Source organism: Phoxinus phoxinus (assembly GCF_949152265.1).
Source record: "Phoxinus phoxinus genome assembly, chromosome: 20".
Lineage (NCBI taxonomy): Eukaryota > Metazoa > Chordata > Actinopteri > Cypriniformes > Leuciscidae > Phoxinus > Phoxinus phoxinus.
The window spans coordinates 14,349,145-14,374,576 of NC_136895.1; the positions used below are offsets into that span (position 1 = coordinate 14,349,145).

Sequence of the window (25,432 nt, forward strand, 5' to 3'; positions counted from 1 at the left end):
ACAATGTTTTTTTCCCCTCAAGTTTTAATATTTAGCATCTGAACAACGTTAGAATACTTATGCATGTAAACATTAACACTAAGCATATTAGTTTGATGTTTGGTCTAATAGATATATAGACGTGTTTCATAATTGTTTTGCTATATTTCTAAAAAGGCTGTCCAATGGAAGTTACATTGTGACAAATTACCTCAGTATGGGGATTTTTTTTTCAACGTGTTGTTAATATTTGCCATATACTATTGATAATGTAGTAGTATATTTAAGCATTGTTAAGATATATCCCTTCCGTTGTGTTTTACTCGTAGGGTTAAGCTACTCAGCATGCCCTCCATTGGTTGCAGGAGGATATTAGGAGGGACGTGGTCTACTGGTGGCACCGTGTCTCGCCTCTCGCGTGACGCTGCTGGGGGAGGGAGCGAGACTCCTCGAACAAGCTGCCCCGCATTGCATGTTTGTTTACTGGCGGAACGCTTGATTAGTTTAACACGTTTAATATCGACGGCAGGTGCTTAACGTAGGACTTCAAATGCCCGACGCGAACAGCAAATCCGCTGGGGCTGGTACTCGCTAAGCGAAAATTGTCATCGAGTGATTTATCTCGCGTTTGTTCGCTCGACTTCAGCGTGTACTGCCACTGACCTAGCGGCGCGTTTGTGAAACGGACGAATCAAACTTGTTTGCGGGGTTGTTTTGGATGCCTGATCGTTTGTTTTTGGAATATGGCTCAGCATAGACACCACCATGTTGCGAGTTCCCAAAAGGCTTTAATGCTGGAGCTAAAAAGTCTCCAGGACGAGCCGGTTGAAGGCTTTAAAATAACTTTAGTCGATGAGTCGGACTTGTACAACTGGGAAGTCGCGATTTTTGGACCCCCCAACACGCACTATGAAGGGGGGTATTTTAAGGTGAGTGACGGCTGACTATGTCTTATATTTTGTTAATTGATTAGTTTTATATAGAGTAATTGTTTTTCATGATGTATAAATGTCATTGTTGAGGGTGAGTGACTCTTTGTTTTATTACCATTGTAACTGTTATATGACATCTGATGTAAACGTTGTGCGTGTTTCTTTGCCCCATTCTTTTTTCTTTTTTTAAAAGAAGTGACGTTCTGTTGTTCCAAACCTGTTTGACTTTCTTTCTTCCATGGAACGCTACATGAAATGTATTAGGAAATATGTGACTGAGGCTGTCATTGTTATTCTGCCTATGTATCCTTTTGTGTTCCGTGGAAGAAAGAACGATTTTGAACGACATGTGGGTGATAATAGAATTTTCATTTTCCGTTGTACTGTCACTTTAAAACAGCGGTTCGGCGTTCTACTTTTCTAAACGCCAACGTTCCATTCGTCCAACATTTGCTCTTGTTTCTATAGTGTTACTTTTTTACACTCAGCTGCTCTCTGTCTGGAACATTGACTGAACGTTGTAAAGTTCTCTCAATGTGATTTACTTGGTTAAAGTTCAACGTATAGGCTTATTTCAAAGATCATAAACCACAACAACGTTTCCTCAAGATGGACATTGACTATCTTTTTTTCAGTCAACCTATCACCCTAAATTACACAATCTATTGCTTCATTTTTGGAGATGTAGGACAGAGTTGTTCTACATGTTGAACATTTTCTGTCAACAGGAAAACATCAGTCATATTTATTGCTTCATCTGTTTACAGCTTTCATGACGCATACATGTAGTCAAATTATTTACGAAGATAATCCAATGCATTAACCTGAAATACTGTAACATATTAGATGGATATAGGCTACTCTGTAATGTAACCTATGCTAAATACCTTCTGCTGTGTCCAAGCAAAGTCTATCTGGCAGACTACAACAATGGTGGTGTTATATTTAGCCCGGCTTCATAGCTATGCCTGTGTCGTTGGCTTGCATGCTGGCCGGCCAACCATCCTCCACACACACACACACACACACACGCCTCCACATGCCATCGGCAAGGAGTATGGGGAGGCTGCAGACCTGGAGCCGGTAGATATAGGACCCAAACAGTTTTACGCCCCTGGCAGTTTTACGCCCCTGTTGTTCCTGATGCGTCCAGTAGGGGGAGACTGTACAGCGACATGAATTGAGGTATATTTTAATCTTTTTTTAAATTAATTAATTAATTTATTTTGTATTGCAAATGAAAGGATACAGACATTAACAGTGAGAAGAGGGAAAAAAAAAAAAAAAAAAAAAAAAAAAAACAAGGGGGGTATACGGACATCAAAAGAGATTGAATTAGGCTACACAAATCAATACAATATTACATTTTGTCAATAAAAAAATTAAAGGTTCTTTACAACAGATTCAAGGATATTATTTGTTTTAGAAACCTTTGAGTTTAAAGGTTTTGCCATTGGATGGTTCTGTCTTTATGCATATGAAACTTGCCCAGAATTTACCAAAAAGTTCAGGACGATCTGGCTTAAATTTCTTACCACGTATGTAGGACACTGTTTTGTAGCTGTATGACGACCAATAGAGAATAGTACAGCAGATATTAAATCGAGGATCCATATGATTACACGGTACTGTATGTTTAATGGTCTAAATATGGTTAATGTAACTTTATATAAATTCACAACAACATATTTCACTTAGTCTCCATATAAAAACATACAGTGAATAGGCCTATAACTGCAGTAGGTCATATCATTACTTGTCATAACACGCAGTTGATCCAACTATGTGTATTTTTAATTTTTCAATTCACAAAAACAAAAGTCTTCTGTAGGCTGAGTGAAGAGAGTGAACACCGACTGAATATCTGCATCTATTTTTCTATTTTAATCCGTGCAGATCTACACTGCAGCGTTTATATTTAAATGAACAAAAAACACAAAATTGTCAAGTCTATGGACGGGTTATTAATGTGTAAGCGTCGATTTAATGATGTTATTTCGCAGTATATCTCCCTACTGGACGCATCAGGAACAACAGGGGCGTAAAACTGCCAGGGGCGTAAAACTGTTTGGGTCCTATATCTACCGGCTCCAGGTCTGCAGCCTCCCCATATAGTCGGCAAGTGGCCACCGACCGGCTGGGCACATTGGCTACAACCTGGTTTGAACCAGAAACGAATGTATTGTATTATGCCAGTTTAGTCTCCTTTTCATGTTGTCTAAACTTTAGAGACGATTCATAGCTGTGAACATTCAGTTCAGTCAAAGTCTTTGGTTCAGTCCTGTTGTTGTCCTGCATTGATGTGGAAAACGGTGTGTGTTTGTTGTCGTGGAGGAAGGAAGAGGTCAGCCCTGGGACCCTCTCAGAGTCTCTTCCAACAGGAAGAGATGAGTAACCATGACTTCCTGTACTCTACTACCCCATCAGAAACAGACAGGTTTCCCTTCTGCATTTGTTTTTCTTTGTTGAAATGGACCTTTATTCTGTTTTTTGACATTTTGATTGTTCACAACAAAACCATATTATAATTATATGTACGTATGTGGAAATCTAAAAACTAATGTCCGTGTTGTGGTGCAATTTCACTTGTAGCATTTATACAGGAAGAATTAAACTAAACTTGTAGCTTTTATTTTTTTGTTTTATATAATACTTATATAAGACAAAATTGTATAAAATGTAATTCTTCATTTATTTTCAGCCATAATGAGAGAATTATCGGCTTGTTACAGAAGTTCAGGAGTAATGTGAAAATCTACCTATCACACTCAGTTGTTCAATCTATTTGTCTGTCTGTCTCTTTTGCTTTATGTATGTGTCTGTCTATCTTGCCTCTGTCTATCTATCTGTTGTTCTGTCTATCTGTCTGTCTATTAATTTATCTGTCTTTATCTAGGCCTATATGCCTGTCTGTCGTTGTATCTATTTATCTATCTGTCGCTCTCTTTTTGTCTATCTATTTATCTTTTTGTCTGTCTATCTATTGCTTAATCTTCGCTCTGTCTGTCTGTCGCTCTGTCTGTCTGTCTGTCTGTCGCTCTGTCTGTCGCTCTGTCTCAGTGACAACAGACATAAATTGAAAATTAGTTTTAAACAACTATCTATTTTACGTCAAGTGTATTTCATTATATTAACAAACTTTTATTTTAATGTATTACCATATAATTAATTTACCGTCACAGGTGTGCGTTTTGTAGTCAATTTACAGTGGCTACGAACACTGCTCATCCATTCAGAATTGAATCGGAACAATCCGTTAATAAAATTAGGCTATATTAAACCTTTTATGAGTTTCTGACAAAAATGTGATGTTAATCGGAAGATAAATCGTTCCTGTAAATTATAAAATGACTCCTTTCGTGTTCATCAGATTTTGGTCATGCCGTCCAACCCTAACGTCACTCTGAATCTGTCTTCCTTTTTCCAGCTAAGAGAGATTTGGCGTAGTCATTAAGTTCTCATGAGTGGCATCCCTTTAAGCAGGCTTCAAGTTCTTACACGTGGCTCTTAGCTGACAGGTAGCAGGCTTGGCTCCTGAGCTCCAGTGAAGCATGCACACGCCCAGGCCCTTTGGCAGGTGATGTGAGCTGGGCTTGACTCGAGTCATGTTACCCGCTCCCCTCGCCAGCCTGACGGAGTGTCACACAAATGAGAGACTGAAGCTCTAACTGTGCCTGTTCTGGCTTCATTTTGTGCCTGGAAGGTGTTTGGAGTGAGTCAGCCCATAATAACAACTCAATTTAACTCTCTCAAGATGTGTGCTTGAATGGTCAGATCAGATTTTACTTAGCCTTACTCATGCTTACTTCAATAGTGAATTAAGGTTTTTGTACACGTCATATAATGTGTTCTAGGGTCATTCATTCCATGTCAACCGAATTGATTTTGAAATTTTAGATTTTGTTAAAGCTACACTTGTGTAGGATTTTCTCCCATCTAGTGGTGAAATTGTATATGACTACCAACTGAATATTACTTTCTAGCCCCTCCCATTCTGAGGGCGTTTTAACTCCTACGGTGACCGCATTATTTCAAATCTGCCGGCAGTCGCGAGTAATCTCCCCTTCGCTTTCGGGGGGAATGGGGAAAGCACCTTTTTTCTCAAGATTGCATGCCTGTAACTCAAGAAGTATTAAAGATCTTGTAATATCCTTTTATTTTCTGGTACTTAATGGTGTTTACATTTCAAAGAACCTTCATGGTTCAATCCTAGAGATATGGAGATCTTAATGCGGCTCCATGAGTAAATTGGTACATTGTCATTTTTTGCATTGGTCAACCCAAATGTGGCTCACTTTTTCATACAGCTGATGCTTTATTCTTTTAAAGAGAAATATCTTAAGAAAGAAGTTGAAACTAGAAATGTATCTATCAACACAATTGCATAGAAAATACCTGTCTGGGTGCCACGAACATTGTTTTTCCAAAGTGTGCATGCCTGTATCTCTAAAAGTATTCAAGATATCTTAATATCCTTCTAGATTCTCATTCTTATATTTTCTTAATTTTTTTTTCTTTTCCATTCATTTTCAAGGCCTTGTATAGTTCAGTCCCATCGATATGGGGATCTCAGTGCAGCTTCATGTTAAATTTGTTGTATTTTACCCATTTAAAAACCAAACGTGGTTCCCTTTGCACACACAACTGATATTTATTGTATTTTTAAAGGGCAATGTCTGAAGAAGCAATGTTGAAACTAGAAATGTATTTTGTTTCCCTCTATCAAAATAATTGTATAGAACACATACCTCTCTGAGGCATAAATGCCTTTCAAAGAGTATTTATAAGAATCTGTTTGATTCATTTTCAGGGATATTTGGAAGAAGGGATTTGTTCATTTTAACAGCTTCTGAAGCTTCCAAGAGTTCAAATACGCAGTATCATTAACTACACGTTGCATTAATATCCCTGGGATTAAACCACATAGGGCCTTAATGAAGATTCTAAAAGAAAAGTTAATTCAGAATTAGAATCTATAAAGATATTAAGATATCTTTAATACATTTAGTTAAAGGCACGCCAACTTTGTGGGGGAAATGTTTATGGCACTAAGACAGGTATAATTTTTTTATAGAAAAAAAAAAGATGCATTTTCAGTTTCAACATTATTTGTTGTTCAGATATTCCTCTTTAAAAGGAAAAAGTATCAGCCGTGATAAAAGGTGGGCGAAAATGACTTTAGAGAGATGGCAGCATCATTATTTTATTTTCAATTCTATGGCAACACTTCATTTTGATGGTCCTCTTTGAACATTATGTTGACTAAGTAACTTTGCAACTACATGTCAACTAACTCTGAGTATTTAGTAGACTGTCTGCTTAATATCTGCTAACTCTTTATTGTGATGATCCTTAACAGACATTCTACTGACTGTAAGTAACTTTGCAACTGTCAACTTATTCTAACCCTACCAGTCTACTGACACTCTAATGAGAGTTAGTAGACATGTAGGTGCAAAGTTACTTCGTCAACAGAATGTGTTAAAGGGACCATCCAAATAAAGTCAAACCAATTCTATTGATTTAAGCAAACCTTGTTGCAATAGTGACATTTCAAAAATAGAAAAAAAGCGCCATGTTTTTCCCCAAAAGTTTGCATGCCTGTAACTCAGAAGTATTAAAGATATCTTAATATCCTTTTAGATTTTGTTTTTTAAACTTTATTTTGATATCTTCACTTAAGGCTCTATATGGTTCATTCCCATATTATGGGGTCGGATATGGGGATTTAGTGGCTCCATGAGTAAATTGTACACCTTTTCAGTGGTCGAAAACCAAATGTGGGTCACTTTGCATACAGCTGATACTTTTTTCTGTTAAAGAGGAATGTCTGAGGAACAAATAATGTTACAACTAGAACTAGCATTAAATATGCTTCTGATTATCAAAAGGTGTAAAGTTCCTGGGGGAAAAAACTACAGAAAAGGTGATTCGTGAAGCTAGAAATTATTTTTTAAACCACATGTGGTTTAAATGCTAAAATGTTTCCTTCTGAACGGTCAGGTTGGATTGGACTTTTGTTGTTGTTTTTTGCTCATTCTAGGTTTTTGTACAAATCATATAGCTGTGGGAATTAAAGGACAGCTTCCTACCCATGACCCTCAGGGACTGTCTAACACTTTCCCCACAAGGACACCATTCCTGTCCGCTCTAATGTTTCAGTTGGGATGGAGGGAGTGAGATTATGCATGGAAAATGAGAAAGAGTGATAGAGGTGTAGGAGTACAGGACTTTTTTTTTTTTTTTCAAGGAGAACAGCAGTGACCTGGTTTATTTCCTCTACCAGCTCAGTATCCATGGGCTTCTCGTTTACTCAAATGGGATTGTAGGAGAGAGATTTATATTTAGATTGCTCTAAGACAGGGATTTTTCAAGCAAAAACGTATTTTTAATTCCAAGAGGCCCATAATGTCATTTGCATTTCACTTCAACCAAATATACGGATATGAGTGTATTACAGAATGAGTTTCTCATGTAAACCAAATGCTGCATTTGGCTCGTTCACTAAGTTTAACATCTGTTGAATCAACCGTTCCAAAAACAATGAGCTGTGACACATCGAATGACACTCATCTTGCCAGTAGATATTCAGTTATACCAACCATTAAGGAATCATATAATGCAAACGACCACTTCCTCTCCATCGAATTTAGGCTACGTTTACACGAGGACGGCTATTTTCATAAACGGACATTTCACCCCTCTCCGTTTTCAAAAATAACATCATGCACACCTGTCAGTTTTTAGAAAAGTGTTCGTTTAACCTTACCCATGCATATGCCGTCAAGAGGTGTATAACCAAACCTGTAGGTGGCAGTGTAACGAGAAGCTCAAGCCCATGTTAGCCAATCAGAATCCCGAAAATAGTCACATACTGTGACGTCGGTTGCCTAAAACTCAGTTTACATGCAAACGTGCAAACAAAGTTTTCCAAAATCTCCTCTCTGGCCGGAGTTTTTAGAAAGAATCGTTTTCAGAGGCGAATTCTCTGTTTGCGTGTAAACGAAGGGAAATGTCTCAGTTTTTCAATATAACCATGTACGTGTAAACTGGGCCTTCGAGTATTTGGAGATAAATTTAGAGATGCATCATATCAGGCCCCATTTACACCTGGTATTAAGTTTTTTTCATTGATCGGATCACAAGTGGATGACTCTAAATACAAGTGTAAACAGGGTCTACATTTTTTTGAGCTTGTCCACTTTCACTTCCAGAGGTAGTTGAAAACGCATTAGACAGGATTGCTTTCATAGAGTGTAAAACACTCATGTGTTCGAACAGCCACAAAACAGTGTACTCTCCGCCTACTGGCCTAATGCTTAAATATTATGGGAAGCGAACTAGCCACACAGTATCTCAATTTGTCGGCTGAAGACCCAAGTTTCATTTGAAAACGGAAAACGTACCAAGCACAATGATCAGAACAAAAAACATACAGTAGGCCTAACATTTACCCGCCCATAGACCCTCCCCTTGAAGAAATCGGGACAGAAGGGATTGAAAGTGGACAAAAGAGACGGATTAAAACACCAGGTGTAAACGGGAATGTGTCTCCCTCATCTACTTGTGATCCGATCGACCATAACGCATATTAATACCAGGTGTAAACAGGGCCTCAGATGCATAGCATACGCATTGCGTTTTTTGTTGTTGTTGTGGTTGGGAGATTTTGCATATAAATAATTCGTATGGTTACTGCGGACGCAGTTCGCGATAATTTTTAAACGTGTCAAAATATTGTATTGCTCTTTGTTTGAATTTGTGTGTGAACACTGTCTCTGTTTCTTCTGACCTCATGGTTTTAAGTTGCTCAACTCCTTGATATTGGACTTTTGGTACACCCTCAAATTGCTAATCTAATGCCGTTGTTGGCGTAAATTATTATAAAAAAATTTAATATATGCGATGCATCATCTTAATCCAACAAATTACAGAAGCTGACTTAAAAAATGCTGTTAAATTTATGGAAAAGTTTCCCTTGTAGGCCAAAAATGTTCAATCTTTAGTCAGCTAGTGTGACGTTCACTGATGGCCGATTAATTACCTTTGCAATAAATCTCAGCCTCTGACAAAGTTCTGGCAGCATCAGGAAGTTTGTCGCGCAGTTGTTCTCTGAGCTTTGAACATGATTGGTACATCTCAGTCTTCTATGATATATCATACAATCTGATAGACTGCCGATGTTGCACAAGCAATGATCTTAAAAATCTGAACCGCCTATTTATACTGTGCTTCAAGTACTGACGACTAGTACGCAAAAATCTGTAGTTTTGCACATCCCTGTGCCTTAAGTTTAAGTCCTCTCATCTAGTTGTTAGATAATGTAGCTAAAGAGAGACACTGCTGTCACGAGCTCTTGTGTGTGTCAGGTCATGTGCAGTGGCGAAGGACTCCTGTAAGCTGCCTCTGGCGAAACGTAATACCGTTACCTTCTTACACGGATCCCTACTTGAGGTTTAATAGGCTTGCTTGCTTGAAAGTTGCCCTGCGCTACTCGAGTTTCAGGAATCGAGTATCACTTGATACGTACAGGTGCCACTGTGTGTGTTTGGTTGCTGGCTCTCCCAACCCCCAGTCTCCCCTCCGAGAGCTGGCCCTTTGAAGCACACACCAGCTGACCGTGCCAAATCAGCAAATGTGTGTGTGTGTGGGGGTTGCGGAGTGGTCCGTATGCATGTGTGCCTGTGCCCACCACCCTCTGTATTGTAAAGGCACCAGGCTCAGCTTTCTACAGATTGTGAAGGATCTGTGTGTGTATAAAGGGTTTGTTTATGCTGGGATATACATGAATATGCATGTCATTGATCCAGTGTGTAATTGTATCGAAGTTTAGACCTTGGCGAACCTTTAATATGGCGCCTCCAACCACACAGTTGGAATTATAGTCCATGAACTGATGGGTAATTGATTTTCCCCGTTCATAAAACTCTTAGGTTTCTTCTAGGTAAGAAGTTCACAAACTGTCATGAACCCCTGGTGGATCTACAAGTTGTTTTTAAGATTGCCGTGTAGATGGTACATGCTTGTCTTGGTAATTCTGCTTACAGTAGTGCTCACAATTTTAACTGATAGTATTTATACATGTTGAGGATGTGTAATTCTACAGCGCAATGAAATGCTCGGAGTCTTCTGTTGAAATTTAGGACGGATTATCAGCCTTCACCACAAATCAGTTTATATGCTGTTGGCTGCATTGCAGATGGTAGCTTAACTTGTAACAGGCTTTCAGCTAAATCAGATATTCTCGAATGGAAAACATATCAAAGGGTAGTGCTTGGTTTTGAAAGGGATGTGTGGTTTGGATCATGAGATATTTTTGTGATATACCCAAGCAGTTTTTACCACTCAGCCATTGAATAGATCATTAAATGTGTCATAGAGGTGTATTTTGCTGTTAAAATGACAAAGCTATACAGTACCCGTAGAGATTGGGTGTTGGTGTTATATTGCTCTATTGAGTGAGCTCATCACGTATTGTTGGAAGACAATGTGCTATTACATTGTTCCCTAATAAATGTGTTATTTCTTCCAGGCACGCATCAAATTCCCCATTGACTACCCGTACTCGCCTCCTGCCTTCAGATTCCTCACCAAGATGTGGCATCCCAACATCTATGAGGTTATACTCGAACCCTAACAAACTACAGTCTGATCAGTGTTGGCTTTCAGTAACTCTTCTATGAATTCAATTCATTTTATTACACAAACATGTCATACTTATTATGAATATTTACCTTTTTATTTAAAATAAATGATTGTAGGAATTTACCTAATTGGACCTTACTAATTGCTTTTGCATCTGACCATTTTTTTCCCCCTTAAAAATTAAACTGAATGTGATTAAATTACATTAAATCAGATTACTCTGAAAATCTGGTATTTTAAATCTATACATCTTTTTGTAAATCTTCTTTAAAAAAATATTAAATGAAAAGGTTAAAACAAAGACTGGTTATAATGTAAACATTCTAGGTCACTAATCATATCAAGTTTATTTATGGCACTTTAAAAATTTGGTTCAAATCTTTTCAATAAAAATCAGTGTATAATAAAAAAATTGAATATATTTTTTATTCACTCAATATAATATATTTTATAAATGAGTGGAATTTGAATTTGAGTGAAATTTAAACTACCTGAAATTTGACTTGTGGTTTTTAGACTTTTGAACTCCAAAAATTAAGAATCTATACAAATTAAAACCAAATTCAGTGATTTTATTAACTCTTTCCCTGCCATTGACAGAATTTTCCAGCTTTCCGTGTTTTACCCACGTTCAAGTATTGATAAAAAAAATGCATTAAAGCTAGGAATAAGCTGTTCTTTCTTTTAAAATATTGCATCCTCAGATATTCATACAAATAAATATTTTGGGGGCCTTGAAATTGTGAAAATTATTAAAAACACTGGTGGTGGCTGGCAACTTTATTTATTTAAACCTCTGGTGGGGAAAGAGTTAACAAAACAAAAAAATCAATAGATTGTGCACAATTAAGTATTCAAATGTATTGATTATTTGACATAATTTCAGAATGGCGACGTATGTATTTCCATCCTGCACCCGCCAGTGGACGATCCCCAGAGTGGAGAACTGCCGTCAGAGAGGTGGAACCCAACACAGAATGTGAGGTACAACATACTACTTCATCAAAAGCCTGTCTGAATGTTACAGCAGGATATTTGACAGCTTTTACACAATGCCTCTTCCTCTCGGTTCACCTCAACAGTTTGAGATTAATAATTAAGCCAAATGGTCGTAATCGGTTTCACTTAATCAGCTGATATCTGCTTCCCTTTCAGAACGATCTTATTGAGCGTTATCTCTCTTCTGAATGAACCCAACACCTCCTCGCCAGCCAACGTGGACGCCTCCGTCATGTACCGCAAATGGAGGGACAGTAAGGGGAAAGACCGCGAATATGCAGAGATCATCAGGTTCAAAAAACCCTTTCGCTCATTTGCGGTCATGCTTTGACGTATTTGCATGCATAATATACATCATTTGTGTTAGTATTTTGAGGGTTGCACTCAACTGCATGTTTTGGTCCTGGTTCACAGGAAGCAGGTTTTAGCCACCAAAGCCGAGGCAGAACGGGACGGGGTCAAAGTGCCCACCACACTGGCGGAATACTGCATCCGTACCCGCGCCCCGCCTGCCGACGAGGGCACCACCTTATTCTACGATGACTACTACGACGATGAGGATTTGGACGACGACGATGAAGAGGAAGGTGAGGACTGTCGCTATGATGAAGATGACTCTGGGACGGAGGACTCTTGACGACCCGAGCTTTTCCGAACTCTTCACTTCTGGTTTCCATTTGGTTTTAAATCAAGGAAAAGGAATATTTTTCTGTTTGGAGGTCACAAAGGGCAAGCGGTTATTGATCCCGATGAACTGTTTTTGTACTTCTGTTCGGACGGCAACTAACAGTTGCAGTCAACTCTAAACCCAGACGCTTTGAGGGTTTGTTTTTTATTTCTTACATTTTGTTTTGTCTGGTTATTTGGGGGGCAGGTTTGGTTCAACCAATCAGTGTGAAACAGTCCAGCTCATGTTTATTTGGTCCTTGATAAACAACTAACTTGCCTTTTCAAAGGCACCTGATCTCAGGTTTTCCATTTCTGTGATTTAACAGTATTGGCGTCTTGAGTACGGGAAAGTAGCTAATACACATTCTCAGGGCTACTTCTCTTTCTTACACCACAATGCATTATATTGTGCTTCTGTAGCCAAGGACTGAACAAGCTTCTCCGATGAATGTTCTCCAGAAGAGGTTTCCGGCAAGGCGTTTGATAAATTGATGCATCGCATACGGTTCACACCATTCTGAGCTTGGTTTCCTTTTGGGACTTCAATATGTGTCATTTTACCCACAAACAAACCTGTCTTTATGTGTGTTTTTGTTTTTCGATTTTATGGGGTTGCGAGGTAGTTTGAATCCTTTGAGTTTGATTCTGCGCTATATTTAGCTACTCTTTGACATTTGAGGGTATTTTAGTTTTTGTTATTCTGTATATCCTTATTCATTTTAAAGCTTTGTGGTGACTTTATTGGGAACCTAAAATCCTCCTCAGGAAAACATCGGTGTGTTTGTGGCTCACCTTTTGACCCCAACAGACTCGCTAAACCCGCTCAGCTGATTTATATGCACAAAGGGGTATTTTAGGCCACTTTCCCTTCTTGTTTGTACTTTTCTTTTTGGTATGCTTTGTAAATCTATTTAAAGTCTGAATAAAGGTCTTTATTAGAATTGCTGTAATTCAATTATGTTGATGAATAAACAAATAATAAAATCCAATGATATAGTGAATAGTAAATTATCTTTCTACACTGCAATATATATATATATTTAAATAAAAATGAAATTATAGCAACTGTAGATGGTGCCACTGTGCCAACTGGTACCAATGTTGCCACCAGAGGGCAGCCGTGTGCTTGTTATGGAATTACATTTGTCAACCTAGCCTAACTACAGCTAATGGGTTAATGTGTTTATCTACCTGACATTTCTTTTTCAAAATTGAGTGTTTGGTTTAAATTTGCTACATATCAAATTAATAAAAGCTCAAAATTAATGACATTATATACTTCAATACCAGTGCCTGGAATATATGAGTGAGTCAACATGGATCATGACATGCTGATGATGTAATTCCCTTGTATATGAAGATAAAGCACCATACTTATGCTATTCCTTAAATAGATATGAAGGTATAATTTGCTATTTAAAGCTATACATCTTGATGGTAGGTGGTAGACCTTTCATGGAATGAGGAATGAATGAAGTTTCACACACATGCCAAGATCCATTTTGAAGGGCCTTTGTCAAGATGTCACTGTAGTCTGGAGTTTTTCTGCACATCTATGACGCCGACAAACCTTGAAGGTCAGCTAAACCGAAAGGTCTTTGATTGGAGGCATGACCACGGCATAAGGCATTGATGATCTGCGGCTCTGATCTGTCATGCCAGAGCCATTGCTAAAATTCACAGAGCCGGACAACATTTTTGTTGATCGACACATTTTGATTTTATAGTTCAGGGGGCCTTTTTTAAAAACAAATTTAAATGTAACATTTAAAAAAAAAAATCATGAATAAACGCAATGTTCTGGGGGGGGGGAATTATTCCATATTTATATTGTATTTTGTGACCGCAATCTCTACTGGATTTAAAATCCTTTTCCAGTAATCATAAATGAATTGGTCAAATGATGTGGAAATCCTGTAAAACCTTTTAGCTTATCTTGAAACGCAACAACAACAAAAAAGCAGAAGAAAGAAATTGCTAACAGAATTTACATTTTTGGGTAAACTGTCCCTTTAAATTGTGGCACAACACAGAATGTGGTTATAAAGTGTTGTAGAAACTTAGCAGAAGAAAGATATTCATACAGACTTGGAACAACTTGAGAGCGAGTAAATGATGACAGAGTTTTCATTTTTGGGTGAACTATCCCTTAAATGTTTCATTATAGGTTCAACTACTGTATATGAAGCGTCCTTAACCCGTGATAACAGGGTCTTGCCCTCCAGACAGGAGTGTTCTTCTCACACACTCTTCGCTGTTGCTGATTGGCGGCTCGAGCGATTCAGACAAGAGGTTGATGGGAAAAACTTGAAGTCTCCCAGGAGGGTATGAGTGTGTCGCTGTCGCCAAGGAAACCAATGCCGGGCAATGTAGTTTAACAATAAACCCTACTGTGAAATGAGTGAGTGGTGTTTATTCTCTTCCTTTCTCCCCACTTGCATTTGTCAAAGAACATAAATGAATCCATGTGCGCCATACATTAGCCTACTTGTTAGAACACTAAGAGCTCTTAGCCTTTTTGCTGTCCAACTGAGGCCTTTTTATTCATTTTCTAGTCCAAGCCTGTTTTCTTGTTATACCTGACCTTTATTTCTGTCCTCTAGTCATCCAAGTCCATGATCCAACCAAACTCTTAAAATAGAGGCACACAGTGTGACTTGGTAATGGCACTTGACATGAGTTCGTACTGAATTTGGTGAATAAACTATGCTACATTTAGCATTAAAAAAGTCATTTTGTTCCAAACCTGTAGGACTTAGTTAGGGTTAGTTCACCCAAAAATTTAAATTGTGTCATCATTTACTCACCCTCATGTCGTTCCAAACCCGCAAGACTTTCATTAATTTTCGGAAAACAAATAAACAACTTTTTGGTGAAATATGAGATATTTCTGTCCCTCCATTGACAGCTAAGCAACTACCACCATGACGCTTCAAAAAGTTTATGAAGAAAACTAATCCATATGAATTGAGTGGTTTAGTCCAAATTTTCGGAAGAGATTCGATAGCTTTATATGATGAACAGATTGAATTTAGGCTTTTATTCACATATAATGGCGCTTTTCCACTGCATGGTACGGTACGGTTCGGTACGGCACGGCACGCTTTGGCGCTTTTCCACTGCATGGTACGGTACGGCTCGGTTCGGTACGGCTCACTTATGGCGCATTTCCACTGCATAGTACGGTACGGTACGGCTCGCTTCGGCTCGCTTTAAATGGTACCACCTCTGTTGAGGTTCCAAGCGTACCGTACCGATACTAAACGTGACGTGAAAACACTGCAGATCACTGATTGGTCAGACAGAATCGTCACTTCAGCGTCATTGTATTTGCAACACGAGACATTAAACCCGCTAGATTTAAATAGCCAGACAACAGCCAACGCAGTAGCAACTGTTTTTAGAGTATTTACTTGACAAAATAAGTTAAAAAAAAGAAAAAAAAAGAAATGGCTGAATCGTGGTCAGTGGACGAGGTGCAGACGTTCCTCTCGTTGATTGCCGCCGGACCTACAAACAGTGTAGGGACAAAGAGGCGACAACTATTTACGATCAGTCCCACCCACTTTGAAACGGTACTAACTGCAGTGGAAAAGCAACCGAGCTAAAGCGAACCGAACCGTGCCGTACCGAGTTGAGTCGTACCACGCAGTGGAAAAGCGAAGCGAGCCGAACCGTTCCGCGCCGAGACGAACCGTACCGAGCCGAACCGAGCCGTACCATGCAGTGGAAAAGCGCCATTACATTGATCAGCAAACATCAACTGAAGCTCAACCGTAGGCTACTTCTAAGAACAAAGCTCATTGGTTATTGCAGAAGCTCAAATGTGCTGTGTAACACGAGAATAAACCTCATTTGAATAAAAGCCTAAATTAAATCTGTTCGTCATACAAAGCGATCGAGTCTCTTCAGAAAATTTGGACTAAACTGCTAGATTCATGTGGATTAGTTTTACAATCTCTATATTAATTAACTTTTTGAAGCATCAAGAGGTAGTTGTGTTGAGGGACAGAAATCTCTCAGATTTCATTACAAATATCTTAATTTTTGAACGATGAACGAAAGTCTTACAGGTTTGGAACGACACGAGGGTGAGTAGCCTAAATGATGACACAATTTTCATTTTTGGGTGGACTGTCCCTTTTTCTTTTGTGGAAGAATGTAGCATGTAGAATGTAAGAAAGAACTTATGCACCATAAAAGGTTCATAAATAACGTGTTCCATATTACTCGTCGTTAGCTATATTCTATGTCTTTTGAAGTCATAGGCTAGGCCTGATATAGCTTTTTGTGAGAGAAACCGATCTAAATGCAGGCTGTAACCGCTGAGACCGAATCACTGAGTCAGTATGATCCTTCCTCTTCCCGATTGAATTATTTACATTTTAGATTTTGTCAACCGATTCATTGAAAATATTGTAGCGATTTAATCACACGATGTAGCCTATACATCGTTACTTTTATCAATAAGATAGCCTACATGGGCTGATATCAATATTTTCATTGAATAAAAACTTAAGTTGTGTTCTGTTTCTCACAAATAGCCTATCGTAGGCCATGGCTTCAGAATTTTTCAGATTCAGATTTTCAGTAGCCTATCGTGTGAACTTTACTTTACTTTACCTTTTTTTTTTTTTTTTTTTTTTGCATTTGTTTTATAAGCTTTTCGTGAAAGTACATGTACATAGGTCATGTTTAATCTCCTGGAGCCCTACCTACAGCATCACCCCGGGGTTTCTTTTCCCCTCGGGTGACGGTCGGTCACTATTTGGAACCTGTTCTATTTCTGCTCCAGTAAAAATCTATTTGTTGCCATAGATATGGCAAGGTCTCCAGGGAAACCAATGATCGCGGCAGAAGATAGGCAAGTGATTTAAATTAAGTCAAGTGCTTTTGTGCTCCGCTGACTTCACTTTTTCAGAACAGTCAATTTTAGCAATGACTTAGCAACTAACAAGCGATGATGGAGTGTACTTATTTTGTACACCCTCTTCTGTGAGAACAGATTTAGCTAATCAACTCCAGCCATTCCTGTCTGATTGAAGGCTATAGGCCTACTCATTGTTGCTATTACTAAAGATATTTAATTGCGACAATGTCTAACTAATTGATTGATTGAACGATTCTGGTAGGCTAATGAGAACATTTCAGACTCAGAAACGAACAAATAGAATAGGCCTACAGCATTATAAATAATTTTAATAAACAAAACAAATCTAGAATTCAAGACAAAATATTGTTCATAATGACTTTAATACGTTAAGGAAACCGACACATACAATTATAAAAAATAAAATAAAAAGGTTTAACGGAAACTGTTCCGAATTCTCCGTTTCCAGTAAACTCTAATTTACTTTATTTTTAGGTAGCATAGACTACTGCAACATAAACATACATGTCATTTTAACAATATTTGAAACCATAATCTTTAAATCAAACAGGCACAGCACTGTGTGTGTGTGTGTGTGTGTGTGTGTGTGTGTGTGTTTAAACCCAGCATTTATTTAGCCTGCTTGTTTTCAGTCCTCGGCTTCGCTGAATCGATTCATCTCTAATCGGAAGAGCATCGTTTCCTCTGATTGGTTCGTTCAGGCGCGCGCGCGGGTGCAGTGGGACTATATAAGCGCAACAGGAGACCTGCGGATCTGCACCTCTCTCACCGCGGGCTGGGGAAACACTGCAGCACACAGACTAATGAACACTCAAGTGCCTGTGAAGGTAAAACCGTGTGAGGATTCGCAACGGAGAGGAAAATCGTTAACAAATCCAGTAGGTAAATTATGCAACAGGTTTAAAAGTTTACTTTTCTTGAACTTGATTGTAATTAAGAATTGTTATTATTTGATAGGCTATATTAGACGATTAATTCGAATTTATTGATTTGTTTTACATTTTTAAAAAAAGATACACCTAGACATTTAAGAAATAATTTTAATAGTCTCTTGAAACTCTATCATAAGATGTTGTCTTTGTCTTGTTTTCCAGTAATTTATAGTTATGCTTAAGTCAAAATACACATTTATGATGCTTTCACTGTCCTTTTACAAGTAGCCTATTTTAAACTCTCACAATCTGGTTACTCATTTTGTACTTTTGTAGAGGAAAAGATGGATGTTGTGGATGTTACATATTTTAAATTAAACAAAAATAATCTGCTGATTGAGATGATGTAATTTTGATTTTCAAACACAATTTTTTAAAGAGAAATTCTATAAATTAATTCTGTTCAATTCTGCTATAAGTGAGTGGCAGTTGTCAGAGAAGTTGAACTGAATCAGACAAACCATCAGCATGTTCAGAGCAACCTGTTGCTATTCCTGTGCATTCAGTCTCAGTTTGGATATTTAATAAATAAGAATAATTTAAATGATTAAGTCACTTTTGTGTTAATCTTAACAGCTTATCATGTCCAATCATCGCTGTTATTTGAATGCTACCGATTCTGACTTGAAATGCTGCCTGAATCATAACCACACCGTGTTCGTTCGTTGGCCAGAGTTGAACTGATCTGAGCTGGACGATGACATCACTTTTTTCTGAAGAACTGCTTTATAGATGAAATTAACTAATTTAATTATTGATGATATTTACAACGGATCGGAATCAACATTGAATTGACAGCCGAAATGCATAATTTTCCTGTTATCACTGTAAAGCTTCTTTGAAAGCTTCTGTATTGTATAAAGTGCTATAATAAATAAAGGTGATTTTTTTTATCTACCTAAATTAGTTGTTCTCAATTCTTGTCCGAAGTACCCCAGTGCACATTATTTTGGATGTCGCCCTTATCTGACGCACCCAGTAAAGGTCTCTTCAGAGCCTCTCCTGAGGTGATGATATTAATCAGGTGTGTGTCATAAGGACAAAATGTCCTATGATTGGGTACTTCAGGACCAGGACTGAGAACAATAAAGGAAAAAAAAATGTAATCTGCATGGTGCCAGAAATAAAAATGTCAGGCACTTTTTTTTCTTCTATTTTCTGTCTACAGTCATAGTTTTTCAAATATCATTAGATTTGTTTGATCTTGATATTTCTCTTTTTTAGAAAATTTGCTTTAAATGCCATGTCATTCAATGTCTGTATACTGTAAATGAGCTTCATGTACTAGCATGTTGTTTTATTCAAGTCAAGAAGTCAAGCAGGGGCTTGAACCTCCACCCACCTCACACAAAAAAAAATATTGCAACCCTCAAAGTCCCCCCTGAAAATTGCTGTATATGTCACCCTACAACTTTACATATGTAGGACGATTGTTCATGATATAATGGTAAACAGCAAGTTATTATTAGCTGTGCGTATCTAAGGCTCATTGCTGAACGTTTTGTTACTTGTTACAGGCGACAGTGCATCACCCAGTGGGTTAAACCCAGAGGGATCATGTGGGTTCTGGAGAAGATCCGGGACTCAGTTGAAACAAATGTGCTCCGGCAAGGAGAGGCAGGTGACAAGGGGAAGGGGCCTGTCTATAGCAATGTCCTCACACCTGATAAGATTCCAGATTTCTTCATCCCTCCAAAGCTGGTAAGCTGCCCACCAGAGACCGAAGCTTCTGACGTCAAGTCCAAAGAAAGTCTGAGACCCTCAACATCTGAGCAAACCATCAACAACAAGAAAATCAGTAGCCCTCGTAGCCCACGATTGGCCAGCAAGTTGGCAGGAGACACCAAGAACCTGCTTAGGGCGGCAAACCGCCACATCATTCAGATTGAGAGTGCGGACGACGTTGTAGCAGGTGACACAAACGCCGACCCTCAATCCCAGACCGCCATGTCACTTCCTTACATTCCAAAGACTCAGACTTCTTATGGCTTTGCCACATTGATGGAGAGTCCCCACACCCGGCGAAAAGAATCCCTGTTCCACTGTGACCACACCAGCCCAGTAACGTCACCCAACACTCAACGCAAGACCCAAAGCAAGAGCACCAATGAGGGGAATCACCTCAACCCTCCGGACTTCAACACCTCGCACATAAACCCCTACCGATACTTTAGCGGTGGCGAGAGCGACACTTGCTCTTCGGCAGAGTCCTCCCCGTTTAGTTCACCACTGCTATCCCGTTCCGCCTCCCTACTCAAGATCTTTACACATGAGACACAGGCCAAGGTTGCAAAAGGCAAGCGGACATTTGCCAGGCATAGTTCCTTGTCCACAGACGAGTGCAGTTCGGCGGAGCCCAGCCCGAACGTTCCTAGACGGAGCCACTGTTCCTCCTTGCAAGGTGGTGGAGCTCTGGAGCATCTTCAACACAAGGAGCACACCATCAACATGCACAAAGGAGGCACCGTCCGACTTTGTGCAGATTACGATGCGGGTACGGCCCGCCTGCGAATCCGCATAATGGCGGCCGAGGACCTGTATGATCCCATGTTTGATATTAAGAGCATCAACTGTTGTGTGTCGCTCTACCTCAATCCAGGCAAGTTGCAGAAGCAGAGGAGCACGATAATCAAGAACAGCCGCAATCCCATCTTCAACGAGGACTTCTTTTTTGATTCGGTGACTTCGGCTCAGGTTAAGAACCTAGCTTTGAAGATCAAGGTTGTAAATAAAGGCACTAGCCTAAAAAGAGACATGCTGTTAGGTGAACGGGAGGTCCCTTTGTGCAAGCTCTTGTCTGGATTTTAGGCTTCAGAATGGGACACTGGGACACTGTCTTCAAAAGGGTAAAAAGGGTCTTCTGTACTATTTGCTTCATTGTCTTTCATGTGGCCTAATACTATGGTTGATATACTATTCACAAATTCAGAAAGAAACTGCTCAAGATCAACATAGGCGTAATTTGCTGATGGGATGGGATGGGATGGGATGGGGGGGCTCTTGTGTCCCTGCTCTTAACATATCAAGTGGCCAGCAGCCACATCACCCTGTAGCCCAAGACCGGTTGCCCACTGAAGCTAAGCAGGGGTGAGCCTGGTTAGTACCTGGATGGGAGACCTCCTGAGAAAACCAGGTTGCTGCTGGAAGAGGTGTTAGTGAGGCCAGCAGGGGGCGCTCACCCTGTGGTCTGTGCGGGTCCTAAAGTCCCAGTGTAGTGATCGGGACACTATACTGTCAAAAAGCACCGTCCTTCGGATGAGACGTTAAACCGAGGTCCTGACTCTCTGTGGTCACAAAAAATCCCAGAATGTCTTTCGAAACGAGTAGGGGTGTAACCCCGGCATCCTGGCCAAATTTGCCCCTTGGCCTCTGTCCATCATGGCCTCCTTAATCATCCCCATATATTTATACTAATTGGCTTCATCACTCTGTCTCCTCTCCTCCAGTAAGCTGGTGTGTGGTGGGCGTTCTGGCGCAATATGGCTGCCGTCGCATCATCCAGGTGGATGCTGCACATTGGTGGTGGTTGAGGAGATTCCCCCCTTCCATGTAAAGCCTTTTGAGTGCAGAGAAAAGCACTATATAAATGTAATTAATTATTATTATTATTATTATATCACTGATGAACATCTTTGGTTTTAATGAGAAAAAGGGCAGATTAGAACCAGAACCATCGACACGCTTAACAAAAATTCTACCACTAGACCGTTGACACATGAACATCACCTGCAGACTATGTATTTATTCACTTATTCACGTAAAGACTCTATACGTTATATATATATATTCACTCTAAAGACTAAATATATGTGTAGGATGAAGCAACCACATTAAATATTTCAATAAATTAAATGATTGAAATTGTACATTTCTGATATATAGCCTTGTATTAGCAACACACCTGTCCCACCCACTTTTTAAAACCAAGTTACGCCAATGATCGATCAAGGTATTAGCATAGCTTTGAATTTGTTGCCTGTAAATAGTCTTTGACAAGAGTCTTTGACAAGAAACTATGACAAAGTCTTTTTGTATGTTGCCTTCCGTATTTCGGTCGTTCTACTCATTTAGCCTAATTAAAACCAAGCGTTTACCTTTTTGATTGTAAAGACTTTTTTCAACAGAGCTGCGCAGTCCTTTGAAGCTACACAATGGCCCTCTGTGCTAATGTTAGCTTTGATCCTGGATGCATCTGCTGTTTAATTTGGAGGATAAATAACCAGACTGAACAATCTTGCGTCACACTGCATGTGTTTGCGTAAACTTGTAAATGTGATGACGTATTCTTGCAACAGTGTGCAGAATGTCATTTGGTAAAACCCAGAAGCCTTACTAAAGAGCGATTTTTGCATGTTTAGATTTGCTCATATTGGATCATTGTTTGACTGACTGTCATTATCTGTATCTATTTGTTGGATATCAAATGAAATGAGTGTTCTGGCTTTGACTCTTTGTCAAAAGCCTTTTATAAAACATGGTCCATGAAACACTTTCTTTGAAAGTCTTTCCATGCACACTACTTACCCAGAGGAAAGTACTAAGTGAAATATCAACTAATATTTGTGTTCATTTATATAAAGATTTAAATGCCACATTCCATCTGTAGTAAAAGAGATATTTTCAACAGCCAAATTTTAGGTGAAATTCGTATGGAAAGGAAATGGAGGTATATGCTGCATGTTTCATTATGCAAATGAGTGATATGATGTGCAATGTGCTTTTTCAACAAACAGAAACCGTATGAATGAAATATGACATGAGTATGATGATGGATGGATGCATGGATCTTTTTGGCTTGAGATATTATTTTTCCAGTAAAATCTGGCAAATGGCTATTACGTTATTGGAAAGAATATTTCGCCTCCTTTGATGTTTCATAATAAATTATACAAATTTAGTAAGCATTTATTCCTTTCCTGGCTCCATTTAGATGAAGAGCAGAAAAGGCATATTTGAGGTAATGAGCTGGCTATTGCTCATTAAAATGTTTTTTTTTTTTAAACATCACAAATGGCCCCATTGATACTAACTAATTGCTGGTTGGTTACACAAGCAAAGCAGGGAATGGACAAGAATGTTTCTATATTTATGATCTGTGGATTTTGCAGTAATTACTGGAGTGCATAAAGCATATAAAGCTTTTTATTTATATTCAGGTGTTTCGTCAAGTCTTTAATATCCTAAACCACTCAAATGCTGGAGTCTTCCTGTTTTAACAGGTGTTTGAAAAAAGTGCCAATCCTATGTACTTGATATGGAAGTGAACTGTTCACTTGGCGTTCAGTGTGCTTTTTTCATAGTGGATCCCGTCAACTCTGGTGTTTGTAATTTGTGTGCATGGATAATATTTTCACTGTGGTAAACAATCAATAATATTTTGTGAGTGTGAGTGTTTGATGGAAATTTCAGTGTACTTTTTCTGCACCTCTGCATGGATGTACAACTTGTATCTTAAATGGACAAAGTTTGCAAGTCATGAAAGAAATAATAAAAATTAAGAAAACATTTGTGGCCATTTTGAATTGTACTTCATTTTGTTTGATCAATACTTCAATTTAACCATGTGGTCAATACTGTCATAAACTCTTAAATATGGTGTGAGAAATATCAACTTATTTTAGAGGAAATATCACAGCAAAATGGGGTTAAACCATAATTTGGGGACAAAGAGGCAAAAACTAATTTTACGGATAAAAGTAAAATATAACCAATTTAAACATTATGGTGATAATGGGAAAATTAACATTGTCTTATATTCTGATAATTGTAAATAAAAATAAAACGTAAAATTGTGTCAAATCTTTTATGCGACAAGAAACACCTGGTGACAGACAAAATGTATTTAATTTTAATTGTTTTTGTTCATTTCATTATTTTCAACAACACTCATGGAACGTCTAAAGCTATTTGCCGTTGTGATTAGATGTGTGTATCTGTATCTGAGACTTTTTTCTGTCCCCTAAAAAGAATGTGAACTCTGTGCTATGAGAAGGCAAAGTTTAATGCAGTACATGCCAACGGTCACCAAGGGAAACCTTTCCAGAAGTTTCTGAGGCTTCTAGAAAGGTTTCTGAGCAAACCGAAAGGTTCAAAGGGGGCTGAAAATACCAGACATCTCTTTCTGGTAAACAGATAACAGCAGAGGGTCATCTGTCTTCGCTGTCCGCCTGGCCTCCACCTCATTAGGCCGGAGGAAAAAAAGAGGGCGAGAGAGCAGAAAGAAAGACTGAGAGAGGTAACAAGAGCATACCTGTTTTTCCAAATGAGCCGTCCATAGTTTCACCCCTCTTTCTCTGAGCCTGTCTCTATGAAGGCCATACATAATATACATTTCTGCCTCTTTTCTTCACTAGACTTTCTTCAACTCTGCTGATTATTTTCAGATCTTTCCAGTATACCCACAATATCCCACAATATTCACATAGCATAACAACGAGAAACTGTCGCCAACACTTAGCAAAAGTACTAATTCATCTTATTCAGATGTATGACATCACTTTGTATTCAGATGTATGACATCACTTTGTATTCAGAGGTATGACATCACTTTGTAGGCCAAAACGTGGGAAAGAGTTCGAATTTTAGCACCTCTGGGTCCATCGTCCAAAATTCAATGCATTTTTTCAATGGGTTTTTGCATGCTTAAAGGAGAACTCCGGTCAATTTTAACATTGAGCTCAATTTTTAGTAAATTTGGAGTGCTGTCAATACAGAGAACAACGACAAAAATCGGTGTTGCCTACACCGTGTTATCCTCTTTTTAAAATTGGCACCCTATTGACTTGAATGGGGCACGTTTTAAACTTAACCAGTTCTTAGTCTTATCATCCTTGATGTGTCATACAAGTGCCCAGCCATGTTGAGTGATTCCTTCAGAGTGAACACGGTGAATCTGACTGCAGTAGATGTGAAAGATATGAATAAAAATGATGTTATATCAGCCAGCGCACAGACCTGTATTTAGTTCCTGTTTTCGGTCGAAGTCCAAAGTAGTCGATTGTCGAGTTCACGCGCATAGGTTTAGTTACTATGATCACGCGCGTGAACTTGACAATCGACTACTTTGGACTTCCACCGAAAACAGGAACTAAATACAGGTATTTGCGCTGGCTGATATAACATCATTTTTATTCATATCTTTCACATCTACTGCAGTCAGATTCACTCGTGTTCACTCTGAAGGAATCACTCAACATGGCTGGGCACTTGTATGACACATCAAAGATGTTAAGAGGATAAAAGCAGGTTTAAAACTTGCCCCATTCAAGTCAATAGGGTGCAAATTTTAAAAATAGGATAACACAGTGTAGGCAACACCGATTTTTGTCGTTGTTCTCTGTATTGACAGCACTCCAAATTTACTAAAAATTGAGCTCAATGTTAAA

At 38.8% G+C, this 25,432-nt stretch overlaps 2 protein-coding genes across 3 annotated transcripts; both read left to right on the plus strand.

Annotated features, from left to right (window-relative positions):
• The first annotated feature begins 94 nt into the window (after positions 1–94).
• Positions 95–13,213, plus strand: cdc34a (cell division cycle 34 homolog a). The gene is made up of 5 exons (XM_079592430.1): positions 95–908; positions 10,444–10,530; positions 11,443–11,540; positions 11,712–11,846; positions 11,970–13,213. The coding sequence occupies exons 1-5, from the start codon at positions 723–725 to the stop codon at positions 12,190–12,192; spliced, it is 729 nt and encodes a 242-aa protein (XP_079448556.1). The 5' UTR covers positions 95–722; the 3' UTR covers positions 12,193–13,213.
• Positions 13,214–17,829: 4,616 nt separating this feature from the next.
• LOC306988817 (C2 calcium-dependent domain-containing protein 4C) lies at positions 17,830–23,209 on the plus strand. 2 transcript variants are annotated; one of them, XM_079593964.1, is made up of 2 exons: positions 17,830–17,997; positions 19,565–23,209. In XM_079593964.1, exon 2 carries the CDS (start codon positions 19,605–19,607, stop codon positions 20,853–20,855), a length of 1,251 nt encoding a protein of 416 aa, XP_079450090.1. In that variant the 5' UTR covers positions 17,830–17,997; positions 19,565–19,604; the 3' UTR covers positions 20,856–23,209. The 2 variants fall into 2 exon arrangements, with proteins under 2 accessions (XP_079450090.1, XP_079450089.1); XM_079593963.1 differs by having other exon boundaries at positions 17,832–17,993.
• Positions 23,210–25,432: the final 2,223 nt, after the last annotated feature.